The 19379-nt window shown below is 46.5% G+C and overlaps 1 protein-coding gene across 11 annotated transcripts in view; it reads right to left on the bottom strand.

Annotated features, from left to right (window-relative positions):
* Positions 1 to 19379, bottom strand: part of Vwa3a (von Willebrand factor A domain containing 3A) — a 68216-nt gene that overhangs the window by 7078 nt on the left and 41759 nt on the right. For 10 of the 11 annotated variants that reach the window (XM_011241753.3, XM_030242509.1, XM_030242510.1 and 7 more), the window contains 11 exons: positions 18225 to 18344; positions 16051 to 16125; positions 15735 to 15879; positions 14305 to 14500; positions 11975 to 12045; positions 8265 to 8414; positions 6726 to 6795; positions 5991 to 6098; positions 5046 to 5143; positions 4166 to 4303; positions 2780 to 2888 (listed from right to left, as the gene is read on the bottom strand). In XM_011241753.3, coding sequence (XP_011240055.1) covers positions 2780 to 2888; positions 4166 to 4303; positions 5046 to 5143; positions 5991 to 6098; positions 6726 to 6795; positions 8265 to 8414; positions 11975 to 12045; positions 14305 to 14500; positions 15735 to 15879; positions 16051 to 16125; positions 18225 to 18344 — 1280 coding nt within the window. Of the gene's footprint in view, positions 1 to 2779; positions 2889 to 4165; positions 4304 to 5045; positions 5144 to 5990; positions 6099 to 6725; positions 6796 to 8264; positions 8415 to 11974; positions 12046 to 14304; positions 14501 to 14531; positions 15251 to 15734; positions 15880 to 16050; positions 16126 to 18224; positions 18345 to 19379 lie in introns of those variants that run through there. The other variant, XR_378236.4, reaches the window with a different exon arrangement.

The raw sequence follows: 19379 nt of genomic DNA, 5'->3' as shown, positions 1-19379 counted from the left end.
TAGGCACTCACCTATAAGTGGACCAAGTTTGTTGGGTCTTGTTGCCCAGGGTATCCCAGAACTCATCTGGGTATCCCAAAGCAATTCTGTCATAGGGACAATAAGAGGAAAACCAGCCTGAAGCTGGCAGGATGCTCTATGAGACTAGCCAGCCAACTGGTCAACCTTTCAAAGACCTCAACTACAAACTCCTATTTAGTATCCAGCGGCAGGAACACAGTGGGAGCCACCATGCCCTGGCCAATTTTACCTCCCAAATCTCTCCTGCTCTGCCTACCTCATCTGTCCACATACCCCTCTACCTGGCCAGCTCTCTTTATGTTCCAAAAGGGTTGGACCGGGAAACCCTTGTTCCACTCATTCCCCAATAGTTTATCATCCGCAAAGCAATCAGAGCATTATTGCAAAAGCAACGAAAAATCTATTAGGCTTCCATTGCTCTTGGTAACTTAAGTGCATTGGCTGTGTCTCCTGCCAGGGGTGTGTGAGAGGGAAGGCAAATCCCAACAAGGCTACTGATTGAGCATCAAGGCCGAGAGGCCAGGCTGACATCTTGAAGTAGACAGGAAAGGAAACAGACAGGAAACAATTAAGCTTTGCAGTCAAAGAGAGCCTTATGAACCCTGCTGGCAGCCTGTGTGTCATGCAGAGTCCTGTGTAAGTACATTAAGTCAAGCTTTCGATGCTCTCTACTGAATGCTCTTTACTTGGCAACACCAACACCGTCTTCTTCTCTGTCTTTGAACTCAGAGTTGTCCTGCTCAAGGCCTCTGTCCCAGCCTGTCTACCTTTCTGCCTGCCTGCCTGCCTTTCTTTCTCTCTCTCTCTCTCTCTCTCTCTCTCTCTCTCTTTCTTCCCTCCCTCCCTCCCTCCCTCCCTCCCTCCCTCCCTCCCTCCCTCCTTTCTTTCTTTCTTTCTTTCTTTCTTTCTTTCTTTCTTTCTTTCTTTCTTTCTTTCCTTTCTTCCCTCCCTCCCTCCTTCCTTCCTTTCTTTCTTTCTTTCTTTCTTTCTTTCTTTCTTTCTTTCTTTCTTTCCTCCCTCCCTCCCTCCCTCCCTCCCTCCCTTCTTTCTTTCTTTCTTTCTTTCTTTCTTTCTTTCTTTCTTTCTTTCCTTTCTTCCCTCCTTTCTTTCTTTCCTTCCTTCCTTCCGTCTTTCTTTCTTTCTTTCTTTCTTTCTTTCTTTCTTTCTTTCTTTCTTTCTTTCTTTCTTTCTTTCCTCCCTCCCTCCTTTCTTTTCTTTCTTTCTCTCGCTCTTTCTTTCTCTTTCTTTCTTTCTTTCTTTCTTTCTTTCTTTCTTTCTTTCTTTACAGGGTTTCTCTGTATAGCCCTGGCTGTCCTGGCTGTCCTTGAACTCAGAAATCTGCCTACTACCACTGCCGGCCCAGCCTGCCTTTCTTCTTTGTCCAGTAACCACTTAAACAATCTTTAAACATCACTCCAGTATTATCACTTTCTCTGATAATACTGTATTCCTCCTTTCCCTGAACTTGTCATTGCTGTCATATCAGACCTGTTTGTGACTCTTTGGTTAACAGCTCTCTCCTAGACAACATGAGCCTAGAGGCCCAGTTGATATTTGTCTTCCCTCTCACACATACTTGGCAGAAGTTCAATACTTCTTCATTGAATGAATGAATGAATGAATGAATGAGTGAGTGAATGAATGAGTGAATGAAGTACATGAGTCTGGGTGTGTGAGTCCTGGGGACTGAACTGTGTTGCTTTGTACATGCTGGGCAAGCACTCTACCACTAAGCTCTAACTCTGGCTCTCTGGTGAGTTTGCAATACAGGTGCTTGGGTGTGGACCTGTGTGGGAGGTGTGAGCTCCTTACTACAGATGAAGGCTCACAGTCATCGGCTCTTCTGAGTGGCTGGTGTGAGCTGAGAACAGGAATAGGTATACCCCCTCTACTTCCCCTTTGCCCTGTCCTAGCCTGTGACCTGTCAATCACTTCTGACGACAGAGCTTAGGAGGAGAGTGGTTTTGGAAAGCAGCAGTCATGGCTGCCAGCCATGGCTACAGTCTATTTACAGCAGGCTTTGTGCCGAAGACTTGATTTACTGAACTTATACAGGACCCTGCATGGCAACACAGGCTCCAGGAGGTCCACGAGGTTCTCTTCAACCGCAAAGCTAAGTTGCTTTTTAAATCTTTTTTATTTTCTGTCTACTTTAAATGTCACCCTGGCCTCCTGGCCTTGAGGCTCAACCAAGGCTTGCCCTGGACCCCTGGCTTTCTGGGGTCTTCCTCACAAGTGCTGGGATTATAAGGTAACAACCACCACACCTGTAATTATAGTCATCCCTCTTCTGGAATGTGAGCCTGAGCCTCCTCGGCCTTCCCCTTCCATGTACCTTTCTTCGAGGTACCTTGGTATCCCAGGAGAAATGTAGGGACAGTATCTTGTGGGTCGGAACCCCTTCCATTTCTATCTTTACAAAGGGCTTCAAGTAGGCCCCATTAATGCCCAGGTCTTGCTTCTCTTATGACCCTCATTCCCTACCATCCTAACAGCTGTGGTCTAAACTGGGATGTCCTCATTCATGAGGAGGGAGGAAAGGAGGCAGACAGCTCCTGTAGGTAGCCTGGACGGGCAGAAGCTCTCGCTGGTTTCCGTCCATATTTCTGTCACCCTGTCTGACCTCTGGAGCCAGAGCTCATTCAGTATAAAGAGAATCAGTTGGCTAAGTCCACTGCCCAGACAGTCTCTAGGACTAACTTTAGCACTTCCTCTCAGCCCCCTCCCACCTCTCTGGCCTGGCTGTAGTCACACTCACCAGACAGCAGCCAGTGCAGCCTCTGCACATAGCACCTGGTCACCTTCTCCATGCATGTGATGTACGTTTCCATCTCCCACAGTGTCCACTGGATGTGCCTCACTACTCCCTGGGGAAGGCAAGCAGAGGCTAATCTCCTATCAGTGCTGGTTCATAGTCTCAGCACCCCTACATAGTTTATGCCATTAAAATAAGTGATCCTCAACATATTTTTCTGTATATATGTGTATTTGTTTGCCTGCCTAATTTTGAAACAGGGTCTCACTATGTGACCCAGGTTGGCTTTGAACTCATCATCTTCTTTCTTCTGCCTCCTGAGTCCTGGGATTACAGGCAGAGACCATCATGTTTGGAGCAGTTTTGTTTATTGAAAAGTTATTTTTCTTTTCATTTACTACTAGATTCAATGGTTCTGCGAAGGAGAGGGAGGTGGGATAATGGTGCCATGACAAATGGAGTCAGAGGAATAGTAAAAACCACACCGTCTCCAAGTTTTAAAATAATAATAATAAAAAATCCTTAGTGAAAGGCTAGAAGGTCCTACATTTTAAACAGAAAGATGATCCTGGACAAAGAGGGGTCAGCATATGAAAATGACCCCATGTTCTTTTAGTGGATAATTTTTTGGCTATTTTTAGTTTCCTCTGATGTTGATAACATGGCTTCAAAGGGCAAAGAGGAAAAGAAGCCAATTTTTACCTTGTACTGAAAGCACTTACTGCATTCTCAGAACAATGGGAAAACCACCTCCTGAACAGAAAGCAGAGAGGGGACTTGTTCCCTCCTGCCATCCTAACAGAGCCATGGCCAGGGTTAGGTACTCTGGTGGCTTGAATGCGAATGTCCCACCCCAAGGGCTCTAAAGATTAGGAGGTGTGACCTTGTTGGTCTATCAGGGAAGTGGGCTTTAATGTTTCAAAAGCCCATGCCATTCCTAACTAGCTCTCCCTGCTTTGTGCTTGCAGATCAAGATGGAAACTCACAGCTATTGCTCTCTTGCCTTGCCTGCCTGCAACTCTAACCCTCTGAAACTGTAAGTCCCAAATAGACTCTTTTCCCTGAAATTTGCCTTGGTCATAGTTTCCCATGACATTGATAGAAAAGAGACAGGTACCTATTCTTTGAGTGACTTCGTAAGCATGGCCTGAGTACTTAACGCGTGCTTCTAGGTCTTACAATCTACTCCAGAGTGTAGTCTCGGACCCTGGGAATTGGCTTTTTTTTTCTATCAGAATTCTGTATTTTCCATCAACTGAGGGAAGTCCTACTTTAGGGTGTGAGGCTATACAAGCAGGAATGGAAGTCAGTGTCCCCTGATCTCTCTGCCACTGGCAGCTGACAAGAGGTAAGGAAGGAGTGGGATGAAGAACACACATTGTGACTTACATTGATCTCTATACTGGGGAAGAGAGTGCAGTGTTCCGCCAGTGCTGGCCCCCGTACTGACTTTTGATATCTACAGTTGGGACCAAGGCATTTGGAGAGCTCCAGCTTCAGTCTCTTCAGCCTGCAAGTGGCTGTCCACTGTAGAACAAAGTACTGTCAGGCCTAACGAGTGATTTACTTCATTTCATTTTGGATTTTCTTTTTCTCTTTCTTTCTCTCTTTCTCTCTCTCTCTCTCTTTCTCTCTTTCTCTCTTTCTTTCTCTCTTTCTCTCTTTCTTTCTCTCTCTTTCTCTCTTTCTTTCCTTCCTTCCTTCCTTCCTTCCTTCCTTCCTTTCCTTCCTTCCTCCCTCCCTCCCTCCCTCCCTCCCTCCCTCCCTCCCTCCCTCTCTCTCTCTCTTTCTTTCTTTCTTTCTTTCTTTCTTTCTTTCTTTCTTTCTTTCTTTCTCTCTTCTCCCTCCCTCCCTCCCTCCCTCCCTCCCTCCCTCCCTCCCTCCCTCCCTTCCTTTTTTTCTTTACAGGGTCTCTCTATGTTGCCCTGGTTGTCATGGAACTTGCTATGTAGACCAAGCTGGCTTTGAACTCACAGAGATCTACCTGCCTCTGTCTCCTCTGTGCTGGGATTAAAAGTGTGCACCAATGGGCCCAGCTTGTTTTCATTTTACACAGTGAGACTGAATGTAGTTATATGGCTTCCCAAGGCCACCCAGTTAGGAGGTAAGCAGACTGGCTTCTGAACTTAATATTATTACCCCATATGCCACAGTAAGCAGGCATTCTTAGCATGTTTGTCCCCTCTTCCAAGTATGCCCATCCTTCTGGAAGATATGGTTGGTAGGAGAAATGACTAAGGGGCACGTGCTGATATGCACAACTGAATACCTCTTGACTTGAGCAAACTGTGTCCTTCCTGGGCAGCTGGATGGAAGAATTAATCCTTCTAATAGATTTTCCTTGAGTGTACCTCTTATACACAGAACCTAGGAGAAATACCGCAGTGTTACCATGGATATGCCTCTCCCCTTCTCCTTTCTCATGTCAATTTCCCCACAAGTCAAATTCGCTGCACATTATTTAGGTATAATTTGCTGACGATGTAGAAGGTAAATTATGGGGATAGGGGTGGGTTGCTCAGGGTTCCCATTCTCCATTTAGCAAGGAGTCCAGCTGGGACAGGTACTGTGATGGCCAATCTTCACTGTCCAATGACTGGAGTTAGAAGACTCTGCATGTATCTTTGAGGGACTCCCAGAGGTTTGAGGAGGGAAGACCACTCTGAATGGGCTGACACCACCTCACGGGCTGAGGTTCTGGATGGAAAAGGGAAGAAATGCCAGCCTTCCTTTTTCTCTGCTTCCTGACTGCAGGCCCAGTCTTGTGTCCTGGCTGCCACATCTGACAGCTTCCCCCCTCCACGTCCCCACCAGGATAGACTCTATAGCTCATCAAATCAAGAGCTCAAACATAGCCCTCCTCTAACTGCTTTTGATTGTATTTTGTTACACAAAGAAGGAAAGCAAGTGACACAGGTACCACTTCACAGGCCTAGGGAAGGAAATCTTTATTCCTCTCCTAATTGTCCTCAGGGTTCAGGAAACTGCCTCTTCCAGGAGGCACCAGTGTGCCTAAGGACAGTTGAGACTCCACCTGCGGTTTCCTCATTCTGTGCCAATGGCAGGAAGCTGCATGATCATTTCTTTGGCTGGGAGAACTTTAAGGATGGGCCTGTTCCAGAGGCTGAGGCCCGGGGTAGCTGGAGAGGGCTACGATCCTCACCAGGTTGCCCAGGGCCAGGAGTTGTCCAGACACACATTGGCTTTAGCTTACCCACACTATTCCCAGCCTCTGTGTAGAACAGAAAGAGCTTTGGTCTTGTTCTGGGCTTGGTCTTCATCCTCTGTTCCACCGTCCCTTCTTTCTCAGGTTGGGCTGCAGCTGGAAGACATTTGAGTGTTGGTTCGGCAACTCTGTAGGTCCCATTGATGAAGCTACAGTGCTTCATCGATTTCAGCTAAGATCTACCCTAGACATTGGGAATCTCAGGCTCCTGCCTCCCATCTCAGGTGCCTTGGCCTCGTCTGGACCAGTGAAAGCTGGAGCTACCATCACTAAGTCCTGATGTCTCCTGGACATGGGGTTAAGAGCTTGGTGTACCTTGTGCAGTTTCCTCACAGTCCCCCAGCTTACAGACGGGCTAGCAAGGAACAGAGTGAAGATTCCTGGGCTAGCTGCCCCGAACTACACTGCTATAAATCCTTTTCTTCAAAATGAAGATACATAGCCCCAGGTTTATGAAGGAAGTGCTTTCATAAAAAATAGCTATAGCTTCTCTTGATGAACCCCTTTGGGCCTGAACTCAGTAATATCAGCAAATAGGGAACTGACTGTAGAGAACAGATGGTGGCTACAGGCTTTATGAGAAGCATCTTGGCTGATGGGCTGGCACCCAGTCAACCTCACCATCTTGTAGGTGATCAATTTCAATATTAACTCACACCTCAGCTGACTCTCCACCCCCACCTGCCCACTGCCACCCCTTACCCGGAGAGACCCTTGTCTCACCATTGACGGGGTGACACTTCAGAGCTTTCAGCCGGGAGCTTGTTTCTCCATCTAAGCCATCTTTAATGCTCTAGAAAACAGGACATCTTACCCATCAGAGGCCTGTTGCCTGGGGTAGGCAGTTCCCCAGTCACCCTGACCTCAGCCTGCCAATCAAGAACATTTACAGTGAGGAATTTAAGGGAGCTAGCACTTCAGGCATGTTTGGCCTACCTTCTGCAGCAGATTTCACAGGGGACTCTGGGTTTGGGAGTGAAAAGGTGAATGGATGTATGCATTCATGTATATACTATAAACGCGTACTGGAAGAGCCACTGGCTATTTGCCAGAATATTCTTTGCTAGTTTCCTGCTTCTTTTCCTCCTGGACCTCCAGTATGACAATCAACCATTGAGGTAACTTCTATGCTCTATTTTTGTTCTTGTTTTAAGACAGAATCTTACTATGTAGCTTTGACTGGCCTGGTGCTCAGTGTATTGACCAGTATGGCCTTGGACTCACAGAGATCTGCCTGCCTTTGCCTCCTAAGTGTTGGGATTAAAGGCATGTACCACTTTGACTGGCATTTCTGTATCCTCTTGGGCCCCTCAGTAAAGAATTCTTTACAAGTAGAATGCAGTAATAGTTTAATAAAGTCACCCGAGGCACCAGACCAGCAAAAGGAACCTTTTGTGACCTGTGGTGGAAAGGGCCTAGATGTTATCACTCCAGTGAATGCCTTGTCTATCAGGAGGGCCCAATGGAAGTCATGATACAACCTAGCCCTCCTCATACTGAGTCAGCTGTGAACCACTGAAGGTCCCGGAGGAAGGCCCTGAGTTTCTGAGGTTCTCCCAGAGTGGGGATATTAAGAGAGGTAGGGATGAGTCTGGGCTATTGGGCTTCTTTGAGTGAATCCAGGAAATGCCTTGGAAACACAGCCCTATGAGTAAGCTATACATCCTGGGATAGACTTCCCTATTCTGAAATGTGTTGTGTTCACTAGTGTCTCAGTCAGCAATCTGCTGAACAGCTTTCAGGTTTCACTGACTCTTCTGCTCACAGTGTTGTCCCATGAAGGTCATTCCACTAGAAGGCCCCTCACCAAAGGAGTAGTTTATGTACCCATGTTTGATGGCTGTGACTGAAGATGCTCCCCAGCAGGCTTAGGTTGAATCTGAGAGTCCCATCATTGCCCCTGCTAAGCTTAGTCACCAGCAACAAATCCTATTAGTGACCTTACTCTTTCCCTACAAATCCTTCAGGTTAAGCTACCACATGCAGAGGAGGTGAGTGTATTTCCATGGAGATCCTAGAACTAGGCTAGGGAGAGAAGCTGAGATAGGCATAAGCAAAAGCACTGGGGAGGGGGGGGACTATAGGTGCCCCCTTCTAAACTAAGAGGCAGGTGCTCTTTTCAGTGGCTCCCATGGGACGTTCCTCCCCGAATCTCTGTCCCCACCAGTGCTGGGGCCTGGCCCAGTCCTTTTGAGATCTAGGAAAGACAAGGAGACAAACTGGGAAAAAAATCCTGTGTGTTATTAGGGAAAGGTGTCAAACCATTCTGGCCACCGAGGGGGCTGTGGGCTTGGGAGGATAGTGTTTCTTGGGTTGACTTTGCTTCAGAGTCCTTGGCTTGTCTTTCTCGAGGGCTCCACTCTGCAGTTCTTTTTCTGAATGGTTCTTCAGAGAGGCCACAAGGAAGGCACACTGCAATGGGAATTGCGTGGTTAGAGCACACTGGCAACTGTGGGTAGATAGATACTCATGTGCACCAGGACAGAAAGAAGCCTTTTGACGCTTCTTTCTGCTGGGGGAATACAGTTTGGGACTAAGAGTCTGTTGGTTAATTTTATGTAGAATTAGGACCTCTTTATTGTACTGGAAACTGGGAAAATTAGTGTTCAGAGTTTCAAGTCCTCAGGCCAATAAGACATGATAATGATATCACTTTACACCCAGTTTGTATATGAAATACAAGCTCATGCATGGTCCTTTGTACTAATTTGAGTTTCTAGAGACTATAGGGCCTTGTTGGAAGGAGGAAGCAAATCCTTGGAAACTGGACCTATCTCTGTCCTCCCCTCTCTGCTTCCTGTCTGTCACAAAATCAGTTAGTCGGTTCCAGACACATGACAATCATGTTAGTCGGTACCACCATGACGCTCACTCAGCCTCACCTACATCCCCTCCATGATGCACAGCTTCACCTACGTCCTCCACCATGATGCTCAGCCTCACCTATATCCCCTCCATGATGCTCAGCCTCACGTACACCCCCACTATGATGCTCAGCCTCACCTACATTCCCCTCCATGATGCACAGCTTCACCTACGTCCCCCACCATGATGCACAGCTTCACCTACATCCCCTCCATGATGCTCAGCCTCACCTACATCCCCACCATGATACACAGCTTCACCTATGTCCCCCACCATGATGCTCAGCCTCACCTACATCCCCACCATGATGCTCAGCCTCACCTACATCCCCACCATGATGCTCAGCCTCATCTATACCCCCACCATGATGCTCAGCCTTACCTACATCCCCACTATGATGCTCAGCCTCACCTACATCCCCACCATGATGCTCAGCCTCACCTATATCCCCACCATGATGCTCAGCCTCACCTACACCCCCCCATGATGCTCAGCCTCACCTACACCCCCACCATGATGCTCAGCTTCACCTACATCCCCACCATGATGCTCAGCCTCACCTACACCCCCACCATGATGCACAGCCTCACCTACATCCCCACCATGATGCACAGCCTCACCTACACTCCCACCATGATGCTCAGCCTCACCTACATCCCCTCCATGATGCTCAGCCTCACCTATATCCCCTCTATGATGCTCAGCCTCACCTACATCCCCACCATGATGCTCAGCCTCATCTATGCCCCCACCACAATGCTCAGTCTTACCTTAGGCCAATAGTTAAGGAACCAGCTATGAGCTGAAATCTCTGAGGCTAGAAGTTAAAATAATTTCTTCTTCACTTAACTTGTTTTTTTTTCTCAAATATTTGTCACATTGATGAAGAAGCCAAGATATTGCTTGACTGATAGGAAACCAAAGCTCAGTCAGCTCAAGGTTCTTATCCAAGGCCACACTACTCATTAATGGAAGAGCTTCAAGTCAACTCCAGGTGCCCAGGCAAGCTAGTATGTAAAACCCATGTTCAGTCACACAGTCAGCTGATCACATTCCAGTACCAACACAGACACTGGCGGAATTGCAGTGGAATGCTTATTCTTTTTGTCTAATCATTTCTCAACTTCCCCAAAGCTACTCTACTATTTCACACTTAGAGCACCAGGGAACACTTTTTGAACATAAGCACATATCCAAAAGAAGGTGGGGTTAGGGTATCATTGTCCACTAATATCTTGTAAGTGTGTTAGGGGTGAGAATAGGATGGTTTGCATTTAAGAACCAGAGATGTACAGACCCCAGATGAGCTAAGTCATGCTTAGGGAGCCACCAATCCACTGACCCAGCAGCCAGGGGAACAGAATACACCTAAGTATGGCTATAGTCAGTCTAAGAAATAGCAGGAACTAACATTTGAAGCAGGGTGAGACCTTCACAGATCCTTCCCTTGGCTTGACCATGGGGCCCTATAACCTCTTTGTCTATTCCGGGCTTGAACTGCTTCAGATCTCTATCTCTACTCCTTATCTTTCCCCTCTGCCTTCAGGCCATCCTCACTTTTCAATCTCCACAGGCAAGCTCACCTTTCTCTCAGCCTCCCCCCTCTCTGCACCTACCACAGACATCCTACATTCTCTTTCAGTTGTCAGTGACACTATTGTCTACCAGTTGCTCCAGAAAAGACCTTGGGGACTTCTTTCTGTTGCTTCCTGTCCTTCCCCCCTGTATGCTCCAGCAGGTGTATGTTCACCTGACCACTCCCCTGATTCTCATTCTCATTGCTCCTGGCATGATCTGGTCCCTTCCCATCTTTCTAAGTTCACCTAGACTACTCAAAATCTCCTTTGGAGAAGTAGTTTTTAAAATTATCTTTCTTTCTTTCTTTCTTTTTTCTTTTTTCTTTTCTTTTTGGTTGTTGCTATCGTTGTTTGGTTGATTTTGGTTTTTTAAGACAAGGTTTCTCTGTGTAGCCCTGGCTGTCCTAGAACTTGCTGTGAGAACCAGACTGGCCTTGAACTCAGAGATCTGCCTGCCTCTGCTTCCCAAGTGTTAGGATTAAAGTCATGGGCAATCACTGCTAGGCTTTTAAAATGAATTTTGAGCAACAAAGAGCAAGCCATGGGTGACCTAGGAAGGAATGACAGGCAGAGAACAGAGCAAGTGCAAAGACTGAGATTAGGAAAGGGTTGGAGTGTTGAAGAAACTCAACCAAGGCCAGAATCTACAGCATATAGGTCAAAATCCAGTGAAAGACAGGAAACCCCTATGTTCCACCTGAAGCCTTGGCTGTAAGTGGATCTAGACACAGAGAGAGAAGCTGGTGTGGGCTGATTTGTGTTTCCTAAGATATGTTGCAGAGTGACCTCCTGGTGACTGCAAATATGACCTTACTTAAAAATAACGCCTTTGTAGCTGAAATAAAAATGGAAGTCAGGGTGAGGTCATACTGGAGGAGGGTGGGCCTTTCAATTTAATACAGCTAGAGTTCTTGTGAGAAAGGAAAGGCCAGCACACAGACAGCAGACAGCCATGTACAGATGGAGGTATAGGTTAGACCATGCTCATACAGCTGAGGAATGCCTTTGGATGGTCATAAACCAAACTTTAGAGTCATGTTCTTGACCAGGCCCCCACTTTGGCTATCTCAGCCTAGTTTTAGCAAAGACTGGTGCTAAGTTCAGCAAAAGTCATTCTCCCCTTGATATCCATTCAGAGTTGCTCCTCCTTGAGTTCTAGGTCCTGGGTCTGCCTTTAACAAGAGCCTCTGCATCCTTGCCACCTAACCAACTTCCTTTTAGTGATTTTTCCATCCATTGACTGCTCACTGGGTACAAATTACTAGCTATTTCTGTGGTGTCTGTGTTTGTGTTTGAACTCTCTCCTACTGTAGTAGTGTTAGAAATCTTCTGTGCCATTTACAATAAGCATCCAACACAGTTTTGCTTTTCCCCAGCTCTCAAGGGATGCAATAACAAAGGGTTCTATCCATAGCCTACTGAAGGAACATGGCTCTGGGAGCACAGAAGCATGTCTTTTTGATTCAAAGTACTCTGTTGCAGCAGCCATGGCAGGAACTGTACATGTTTAAGTCTAAGCCCAAGGCATACCTTTTGGGAGTAGTTGAGGGCTTTCTCTATCTCAGATACGATGGCGTTGATATCATCACTTTCATAAATACCTGGAAACAAAGCACATCTTAAGCATTAGTGGGAGGGTGTGGATTTGGGCAAGTGTCAATGCCTTTCATGTGTGCCGGCCATGTGGAACTGACAAGCCCAAGAGGCAAGATGGGATCACAGTGGACTGGACTAACCAGCCTCAACCTTATATCATCCAGTGGTATGTTGTTACCAAGAGTGTAACTAGCCACAGGACTGTGTCCTGGCACTCACGGGAAGGGGAAGTTTGACACAAAGGTTCTTGCTACAGTATGGGATGGGGAGGCCCACATGGTAACTATTATTGGTGGCTAATATCTCCAGTGAACATATCAATGTCACTCTTGATTGTAACAACTCTGATATTTGGCAAGTACACTGGGTATTGATACTGTCCTGCCTGGGTTCAGCTTCTGCCCTTTAGGCTGTGCCTCAGCTACTCATCTGCTAGACAGGGCAGATAGTCATTTACTTCACAATCATGGTGTTATGGTGAGGCTCAAGTTATAGTGTATATAAAATGCTTACGCTGTGTCTGGCAGCTCATAGCTAGCAGCTCATAGTGTTTCTGTTTGCTATCATTAGTGATCATCACCAGGAATGTAAATGAACATATCCAGCAAGATCATAGCTAGAAAGATCTGAAAAGTTCTCTAGAGCACACACCCAAGTGATGCCACCAGCTGTGACCACAGGCATGCCCTGCCTCTGGAAGCATCTATGAGTCACAGAGGCTGGAAGGGATAAGTGTGTCTCAGGCTCAGTCTCTCCATGCTATTGTGCTGACTTTTGCATATGCATACCCTCTAAGCCATCACTTATTTAATATAATTTTACACTTCATTTGCTTCTCCCCCAGTCCCCCTGACAAGGTTTCTCTGTATAGCCCTGGCTGTCCTGGAACTCACACTGTAGACCAGACTGGCCTCAAACTCAGATATGTGCCTGCCCCTGACTCCCAAGTGCTGGGATTGAAGGCGTGTGCTACCACCACCTGGCACTTCTTATGGTTTTAAAGAAAAATTGTGTTATGGTCAACAAAGTCAGCACTTTTCTAAAATGTTAAGATAGGCATGTAATTATTGTAACTATTATACACACATATACATACAGAGAGAGAATGGGGGGAGAGAGGGGAGAGAGGGAGAGAGGGAGAGAATGGGGGGAGAGAGGGAGAGAGAATGAAAGAGCTTGTTCCATGTATCATACATTTTATGGACCATTTGTGAATATACCAGACTTTGAGAACTGTAAATCTAAGGATCTTTACAATATGTGTGTGTGTATGTTGTGCATTATACACACACATGTAACACACTCACACACACATATAGACACACACATCGGTGTGGAGATCTATCCCAAAGCTTTATGCATGCTAGGCCAATGCTCTACCAGTGAGGTCAACTTCAGTCTTGATTTCTGCAGTACTTTAAGGCGTCACCTGTTAAAAATTGCAGTGAAATATACCCAACATAAACTTTACCATTTTATTTTTGGGGAGACTGGGTACTGAACCCAGGCATACAAAGGACCAACCCCAGCACTGAGCTGCTCATAGTCCCTTTAACTGTAAAGTTCAGTGGTACAGAGTACATACATGTTATTTACACACACCATCAATAGTCATTTCCAGAATATTCGTTTAACATCTTTTTTTTTTTCTTTTCGAGGGCTGGGGATGGAATCTAGGGGCCTAAAAATGCTAAGCATGTCCTTGACCTCTGAGCCACATCCCAGCCCCTAGTTTAATTTATGTGTGCTTACACACTCATATACATGTTCATGCCACAACTTATGTGTTAAGGTCAGAGAACTACTTTTGAGAGTTGATTTTCTTCTTCTACCATGTGTGCTCTAGGGATTGAACTTGTTTGCAAGTCCCTCTACCCATTGAATGGCATCTCTGCCCTCCTAAATTTAATTTTTAAAATTGTTTTATTATTTTCTATGTATGGATGTTTTGCCTGCATGTATGTTTGTGCACAACATTAGTGAGAGATGCCCTGAAAGGCCAAGAAGAAAATATCGGACTCCCTGAGTTAACTGGAGTTAGAGATGGTTGTGAATCGCCATGTGGGTGCTGGGAATCAGCGGTGGGTCCTCTGCAAGAACAAGTGCTCCTAACAGCTCAGCCGTCTCTCCAGCCCGCCTAATTTAATAAATATTACCTTTTACATCTTGCTTCTTGACACTATTTTAACATCAAAAGGGCCCATGTCAGTGCTGAGAAACTGTCTGGATAGAAAGAGGCAAAGGGCCAGGAAATGTCCACGTACCTGTCTCTCCAAACCAGTGGAAGCGACCACGGGCAGCCTGGGTGATCTCTTTGTAGGCAGTAGCAGTGTCAGTACGGCTGGCGTAGCAGGCAGGGGGTGTGGTGTCCATCTGTGGTTCGCCCACATAGAAGAGACAGACATTTAGCTGGAGGTCGCACCCCCCATAGGCCTCTGCCACATAGGCGCTGAGTATGTGCTATGGGGAAGAGAAGAGAGGAAGTCCTCACCTGAGACCTGGGTGCTGCTGATCTTCCAATAGTTCAGCAGATCATCTTTTTTCTTTTCTCTTCTTTTCCTTTCTTTCTCTTTTTGGTTTTTCAAGCCCTGGCTGTCCTGAAACTTGCTCTGTAGACCAGGCTGGCCTCGAACTTAGAGATCTGCCTGCCTCTGCCTCCTGAGTGCTGGGATTAAAAGTGTGCACCACCACCTCCCAGGTGATCATCTTTCTTTTAAAAAACAAAGACATTGGGGGAGGGGCGGCTGGACAGTTGGTTCAGTGGTTAAGAGGACTGACTGGTTGTTCTTCCAGAGGACTTAGGTTCAACTCCCAGTCCCCATGTGACAGCTCACACCTGTCTGTAACTCTAGTTCCAGGAGATGTGACACCTTCATAGATGTACATGCAGTCAAAATACGAATGCACATAAAAATAAATAAGTCTTTAGAAAGAAAACCATTAAAAAATTAAAAAAAGAAATTATTGTGTGTGTCAGGTTGTGTATGTGTGTGTTATGAGGAGGTGGGTATACCACATGTAAGTGCAAGTTCCCACAGAGGTCAGAAGAGGGCATTGTAATTGCAGACAGTTATGAGCAATGTTGTGACATGGGAGCTGGGAATTGAACTTGGGTCTTCTACAAAAGTAGTAGATGTTCTTAATTACTGAGCCATCTTTCTAGCCCTCTGATCATCTTGCTTGATGCTCAACTGTGTGCTCGGTCCAGGTCTGTATGCAAAGGCAGAAAGATATGAGCCTGAGACACAACTTCTTCCCATGTGTTAATAGGGTACTGCAGGGATTTGAGCTTGAAAGCCTAGTTATGTGTACTGTGGTCTCTATGCAGTAGCATGGAGATCCTGGGAGCTGTCTGGCCCACCTGAGACCTGCTGAGCCAGGAGCTGTGCTATGACATTATCGCTAGGTTCTTGTATTTGAGGAGAGGTAGCTCAGATAATCATGCTGGGTTGGGGGGTGTGGCTCAGCAGTAGAATGCTTGCCTAGCAAAAGCAAGGGCCTGAAGTCCATATTCAACACCGCAGAAAATAAAAGACAAGAAGAAAATGAACATGGTGGCTCATTAATCCCAGCCCTGTTAGTTCGAGGCCAGCCTGGTTTATATAAGCACATTCCAGAGCAGCTAGGACTACATAGTGAGACCCTATCTCAACAACAAATGAGACAATAGGTGTCTAGGATGAGGGCTACTCACCACATCTTGGTCAGGGATACCCCCGGTGAAGAGGTAGATGCCCTGAGACTCATGTTTGTTTTTGTCCTTGAAATCCACTTCTATGGCCTTCCGGAGGGCTCCGAGGACATTTCTGCTTCCTTGACACTGCAGGCCCAGGGCCCACCTGGGGAGGCAGGGATATAAGACTTGTGAGGGCCACATTTGAGACCCTGAAGTCCCAAGAAGAAAGTTGTTTTCTGGTGTCTGCCCTTGGCTGCAGTGGGCAGAGTTGCAGTGAGGGGGATGGGAAGATAAAACACAGCTACAGAGAAAGGCTCTGCCCTCCATCACCTACCGCCAGGCTCTTTGTAAGTTGTCATGGCTCACAGCAACCATCTCCGGCCTCCAGCTCTCAATCGTGCTTCCAAACCTTTGAGGAAGAAAGGGAGTTTGTTTTTAGGACACATGTCCGCTCTGTGTCTCCCTTCTATGAGATCCACAGGCCTAAAGGCACACAAAATTCTGACAGTAAGCCCCCAAAACATTGGAATGTTGCTGGCCTGGGGTAGTCACAAGGTTTTCTGGTCATAACGCATTAAAGCCAACTCCGTGTGGGACAGCACCAGGACTCTCAAGCACAGACAGGGCGAGGGCCAGCCTTGGCCACTGTCCTCCTAATACTCTGAAGTCTCCTTTCTCTGCAAGAACTTCTTTGTCCTCCCCCTCCCCCCAGCAGCTCACTGTTTCTTTGAGACGCTTGAAGCCCTGGTTCCTCTCACAGTGCACTTCCCTCTCAGGTTGAACTATGGTCTTCTCTCTAAATACACATGATCTCATTTTCTTTGCAAGACAGAATTGGAGATTCCCAAGAGGAGAATTTATTTCTTTATGGATGACAAGGTATCTTTCTTTGCCCTTTTACTGAACTGAGGCCTCCTCTGTGCCAGTCTCTTCTGAGAAGCCCATAAAACTCTTTAGTAGATACGTTTTGTGCTCCTCCTCCCAATCACCCCTGTGCAGAGCAGTGACCCCTCCACTCTTAAGAGCGTCAGGAAGCTACTTCATCTCCCAGGAGCTTCTCTATTCCTTTTGACATGATGGACAAGCTCCCTAGAGAAGCCATACTACCACTGCCCCAGCACTTCCACTGCCCCAGCACCTCCACTGCCCCAGCACCTCCACTGCCCCAGCACCTCCACTACCCCAGCATCTCCACTGCTGTAGCATCTCCACTGCCCCAGCATCTCCACTGCTGTAGCACCTCCACTGCCCCAGCATCTCCACTGCCCCAGCATCTCCACTGCTGTAGCATCTCCACTGCCCCAGCATCTCCACTGCTGTAGCACCTCCACTGCCCCAGCACCTCCACTGCTCCAGCATCTCCACTGCTCCAGCATCTCCACTGCCCCAGCACCTCCACTGCTCCAGCATCACCACTGTCCCATCATCTCCACTGCCCCAGCATCTCCACTGCTGTAGCACCTCCACTGCCCCAGCATCTCCACTGCTGTAGCACCTCCACTGCTCCAGCTGCCCTTCTGACTTCAACCCATTGCTTTTGTGCTTCTGCCTGGGAAGGTTCTCTTGCTTCCCTCCCAACACCTGTGGTGATGTTTCTCTAGGAGGAAGCTTACAAACCTTTGATGGCACTTGGATTAGAAAACCAACAACACACAAAGAAGCAAAACGTTTTTGTTTCCTTGCTTCCTCTAAAATTTTAATTCTTCATTCTATATTTTTCATTAAAAATACATAGGTGAATATATTTCTAGAAATGGAGTTGTTCTACATGTATGACTGATAACCTGCTTGCTTCTATTCACTCACTTTGTAGACCAGGTTGGCCTTGAACTCAGAGAGATTCTCTTGCATCTACCTCCCAAGTGCTGGGATTAAAGGATACTGTGATAGTATATATAATTTAAAACCATATTTGTAACTTACAAACTTTTAAAGTTACTATATAAGATATGAAATATAAAATATATAATTTAAAAATGAATATATATTTTAGAAACTACATATTAAAAAAGAAACTACATATTATTATAATTTTAAAATGATAGTTTTAAAACTATAGCTGAAGCTATATATAACTTCAAATTTTGTATAATGTTTATTTATAGATTAAAATTAAAATTTAGTTTAGAGTCAGAGTATTAAGTGTTTGCCATTCTTGCCTGAGCCAGGCTAAGAATAAGACAAGGGCATGACAGGGTCTCTCCCCTTTCTCTGCTGAGTTTACCAGTTTGAAAGCCAACTGGGGCAATGAGCTGAATTACATTACCCTGGCTGATCAAGTCTTGTGTTTTGGGGCCACTTACCACCTTTCCCCCAATGGGATAGACCTGCAGCCATTCAATTATTCAAGGCCCCAAACAAGATCTCCCGAGTCAGATAAACTGATGTGCACCTTAGGATGCGCCTAACATCAGTGTCTGTGGTCCTGATGTCTGTCGAAGCCTCAGCCCGGTGATAGCATCCACGCCCAGTCTCTCCCGCAACCCCAAGGGGACTCTGGAGACTTACGCGATGATGTTGAAGTAGTCTTTGTTGGACAGCTGCTCCTCTAGCAGTAGTCGCAGGGAGTGCTGGATATGAATAATGTACATGGAATTGGTCACCGAGACATCCAGCAATATAACCACCCTGAAGAGAAACACAAGCTTCAAGAGGCAACCTGAATCTCTCAGATAATGTTTGTTCCATTCCATTTTACTATTTAAAGATTTTTCCAGGGGGCTTTTGCTAGCCAAACTCATAGACGGCCAAGAATCTCTGTGGTTTGAGACTGACAGAAGTAGGTTTGTAATAGAAGTGTAAAGGTGTTGTGGGACCGTCTGTCTTTCTTCTATAGTGGAATGTCGTGGAGGTGGTTTAGGGGTCAAGGACGGCAAGTCGAAAAATCTGTCTTCCCTTTGGTGTGTCACTACAGAGAAGAACATTTACAAAAAGACTCCTCGTCAATTATAAGCATCAAGTAAGGTATATTGGGATATCTCCTCTGCCCCCGTTCAGCTTCCATTACCTCTCCTGGCAACAGCATCCTCATCTCTTCTTGGGAAACAGCACTATATCAGTTTGTATGGTTTTTTTTCCCCATCAAGACAGGGTTTTTCTGTTGTCCTGGAACTCATTCTGTAGACCAGGTTGTCCTCGAACTGAGGGATCCAACTGCCTCTGCCTCCCAAGTAGTGGGATTAAAGGTGTGTGCCAGCACTGCCTGGCTCATGTGAGTTTTGTAGAGCTGGCACACACCATGCTTCAAGAGTGAGCATTTGATCCCAGGCATTCAGAACATCACACCCCCCTAGCCAGCCTGATGACCCATAGATGCTCAAGCTCTGGAAATGCGAAGCTGGCAGAAAATGGTTCCATGGCCTTGTTGCCGCCTGCAGGGAGAACCCTATCTGAAAACAGAGCCTACAGAGAGGAAGGCAGAGGTGAGGGTTTCTTGACAAGGCTGACCCTCTGGATCCAGCCACACAGCTAAGTGTGTCCAGAATTTTCAGTTCCCTTCATCAGACTTCTGTTTACTCTGAGCTTCAGTTATCCCCCTTTTTGGGGAGAGACAGGGCCTTAACCATGTACCACAGGCTAGCCTCAAATTCTTAACCCCCTTGCCTCAACCTTCCAGGAGCTGGGATAACAGATGTGTACTACCAGATCCATCTCTCTGTTGCT

This window comes from Mus musculus, chromosome 7, assembly GCF_000001635.26.
Source record: "Mus musculus strain C57BL/6J chromosome 7, GRCm38.p6 C57BL/6J".
Lineage (NCBI taxonomy): Eukaryota > Metazoa > Chordata > Mammalia > Rodentia > Muridae > Mus > Mus musculus.
Note: the sequence above shows the minus strand (reverse complement) of the source record. Positions and strands in the feature narration are given on the sequence as shown.